At 41.0% G+C, this 3,731-nt stretch overlaps 1 protein-coding gene across 2 annotated transcripts in view; it reads left to right on the plus strand.

Moving 5' to 3' along the window:
* The window catches only part of LOC104265948 (small proline-rich protein 2H-like), a 4,412-nt gene extending 1,370 nt beyond the window's left edge, over positions 1-3,042 (plus strand). Inside the window, exons 1-4 of one of the 2 annotated variants that reach the window (XM_018816743.2) lie at positions 1,304-1,385; positions 1,599-1,796; positions 2,594-2,791; positions 2,935-3,042. In XM_018816743.2, the coding sequence (XP_018672288.1) occupies positions 1,316-1,385; positions 1,599-1,796; positions 2,594-2,791; positions 2,935-2,942 (474 nt within the window). In that variant the 5' untranslated portion in view covers positions 1,304-1,315 and the 3' untranslated portion in view covers positions 2,943-3,042. Of the gene's footprint in view, positions 1-1,303; positions 1,386-1,598; positions 1,797-2,593; positions 2,792-2,934 lie in introns of those variants that run through there. The other variant, XR_003397244.1, reaches the window with a different exon arrangement.
* Positions 3,043-3,731: the final 689 nt, after the last annotated feature.

Here is a 3,731-nt window from a genome sequence, read left to right on the forward strand (position 1 = left end):
TTTAGGCCAGAGTTGACCCATTACCTCTACACCCAGGGATTTAGGCCAGAGTTGACCCATTACCCCCACACCGAGGGATTTAGGCCAGAGTTGACCCATTACCCCCACACCCAGGGATTTAAGTCAGAGTTGACCCATTACCCCTACACCCAGGGATTTAGGCCGGAGTTGACCCATTACCCCCACACCCAGGGATTTAGGCCAGAGTTGACCCATTACTCCCACAACCAGGGATTTAGGCCAGAATTGACCCATTACCCCCAACACCCAGGGATTTAGGCCAGAGTTGACCCATTACCCCAACACCCAGGGATTTAGGCCAGAGTTGACCCATTACCCCAACACCCAGGGATTTAAGTCAGAGTTGACCCATTACCCCAACACCCAGGGATTTAGGCCAGAGTTGACCCATTACTCCAACACCCAGGGATTTAGGCCAGAGTTGACCTATTACTCCAACACCCAAGGGTTTGGACCAGACTTGACATATCATCCCAACACGCAGGATTTACATCAGAGTAGGCCAGAGTTGGCCCATTACCCCAACAGCTAGGGATTTAGGCCAGAGTTAACCAATTACCACCACACCCAGGAATACCACATGCTACAGTTGTTGCAGTGTATCATAGCGTACCTATTAGTGTAAATACAAATGACACGCCTTAGCAAAGCGCTTTCGCGCAGTTTTATTCTGCACCATGTATTAAACATGTTTTCTTTGAACAACAATACACACTCAATAAAAAGATTGTCTAAGGTTATCTAAGGAAACAACAATCAAGTTAAAATAAAATTATCCGACCATTAATTGTTGTTTGGTTTGGTCGGTGACGTAAATCACGCCACCAAAGTTTGCCGTTTAACTTGACCTCCTTAGAATAGCCGAAAGACAATATACACTACCGGTGCCTCACCCGGCTTGTTTAGCAAAAAAATAAACCGGTTGGGCTATCGCTGAACCGGTTAAAATCGCTAAACCGGTTAAAATCACTAAACCGGTTGTTCGTTTAGTCGTTAAAACAGGTGTTTCATTACAGTCGCATTGAAATGAAGCATATATGGTTTGTTTGATATTAATGTACGTCAGTGCAGTTATGTAGTAGGTTTGGGCAGGTTGTGACATTTTTTCCATCTCTTTTATCGCCCTATTTCGTAGTAAAATAAAAATATTATAGAAATATTTAACCCCATCACGCGTTGGTAATTGTCAAAAACACGATTAGGAAATGTGAGGTATTGTTTGCTACCAGTATCGATCTTACCCCACAGTACTTAATAAAATATAAATGTTTTTCACAGAACTGCTTCGTCAACGATGCATTTAAGTAATATGTTTCTGCTTGAGCTAACGGTGTTGTTTCTCGTGGTTACGGCACAAGGAATAGGTAAAGTCTGTTTATTATAAAACTCGAGTATAAGAATCTTACAGCTATAACTAGTGTTTGTAACAATAGAATATTTGTGGTATATTGCTTTCGGGTATTTCCCATCAAGAAAACAACTCTCGCAAAACAAAAACCGACCGTCGTTATGTGAATCAAAGCATTACATATGGGGGATAATTAATGTGTTGTCACATTACTTCCAATTGTTTGCAGCTGGATGTCCTGGCAACCAGATCCAAGTAGAGTGTGGTAGTGGATGCCCATTACCCACGTGTGAAAGACCTATCCCTCCTACATTTTGTATACCAATGTGTCGTACTTGTATTTGTCCCACCAATACAGTATGGGATGGGAGTTATTGCATACCTTATCACCATTGTCCTTTTCCTGGTACAACACCAGCACCGCCAGGTAATTTAAATGTGAAACATTGTATAAGAGGGTGGTAGTGTCATGTGCCTTGTCTTAGTGGATGGGTGCTCACGTTGTAACTAAACGATACCGGTGTCGTATTATAATATTCGTACCGGGCGCTATTGGGCATGCGCAGTAAGTCAGGAACAAATACAATACACAGGGGCTAATCGGTCGTACAATATACGAGCTCTAATAAATACGTCCGTACGGTTACCGTGTTTTTAGTCGGCCAACTAAATTTCTGTGCATTACTTAATACAGGGGCTAATCGGTCGAAACTAAATTTTAGTTTGTCGATTTAGGCGGCAACTAGTTTAGTCGGTAGCTGATAATGCCATCCTAGTTTGTTAATGGTATATATATGCTCACTTTTGTCTCGGCGCATGCGCAACAACGCATGGTACAAAAACATCAGTAAGAACGAATATATTATGACACTGGGTTCAAAGCCTGATGCTGCTACTATTGCGAATGTATGTACACTTTGGCGAGAGACACAAGGTTTTTAACCAACCTAGTAGTCATTAATGGTATTTTTCAATTGTGAGCCATAGCCTACAGAAAAAAAGGAAAAAATTCATCACCTACAAAGTTACATACGTGGTAACTTGTAAACGGGCACGAGGTGTATGAAACAGAACATCCGTGTTATACTGGCTGTCGTTGCCCCGCTATGTAAGGATAATAAGTTACATTTATTTGTTTATTCTTTGACAGTTAAAAGTTTAAATTTTGTTAACTGTTATTACACACATATACAATTTCAACAAAGGATGAATTTGTTCCAACAGTTTGTCCTGGCAACCAGATCCGTGTAGAGTGTGGTAGTGGATGCCCATTACCCACATGTGAAATACCCAACCCACCATCTACAGTGTGTCCAGAGTTTTGTCGTACTTGTATTTGTCCCACCAATACAGTATTGAATGGAGATTATTGCATACCATATAGCGAGTGTCCTTCTACTGCTACAACACAACCAGCACCAGGTAATTTAAATGTGAAATATACGACTTGATCCGATAGTGTTTCAGTTCCAGTAATTGCCGTTAGATATTTCACCCAAGGACACACACGTTCATTATTTGTTATGATCATCATTTGGTATTTACAATCTTTATCTTTGTTTCAGTTGGTTAGAAGATGACATTTAGACAATGGATACTTAAGAGAACAACGTACAAACTTCCCTTTTTTTATATTTGGTGGTTGCTTGGTGTAAATAAAAAATTGCTTTATATCTGCTAGCTGTATAATACACCAGTTGCAGTGAATTTTTATTCACTATAGGTTTAACACAACTTAAATTTACTTGCAGTTTGGCATATTTTGTATCAAATATTGATTTGAAAAAACTTTATTGTTTATATGCAAATAATTTCATGCACACAGTTCATGCAAGAAAATATTTCACACAAACCAAATAAAGGAACCTGCGTAACAATTTATTATCATGTTCTTCTTAAACACAGAAGTGAGGGGTGGAGCTAGCAGCACATATACCAGCGAAGAATAAACAAAAGTTACCTCAACACCCACAGATTTAGACCAGAGTTGACCCATTACTCCAACACCCAAGGATTTGGGCCAGAGTTGGTTCATTACCTCAACACCCAGGGATTTAAGTCAGAGTTGACCCATTACCCCAACACCCAGGGATTTGGGCCAGAGTTGGCCTATTACCCCAACAGCCAGGGATTTAGGTCAGAGTTGACCCATTACCCCAACACCCAGGAATTTAGGCCAGAGTTGACCCATTACCCCTACACCCAGGGATTTGGACTAGAGTTGGTTCATTACCCCAACACCCAGGAATTAAGGTCAGAGTTGACCCATTACCCCAAAACCCAGGGATTTAGGCCAGGGTTGACCCAATACCCCAAAACCCAGGGATAAAGGTCAGAGTTGAACCATTACCCCAACACCCAG

Source organism: Ciona intestinalis, unplaced genomic scaffold, assembly GCF_000224145.3.
Source record: "Ciona intestinalis unplaced genomic scaffold, KH HT000663.1, whole genome shotgun sequence".
Taxonomy (NCBI): domain Eukaryota; kingdom Metazoa; phylum Chordata; class Ascidiacea; order Phlebobranchia; family Cionidae; genus Ciona; species Ciona intestinalis.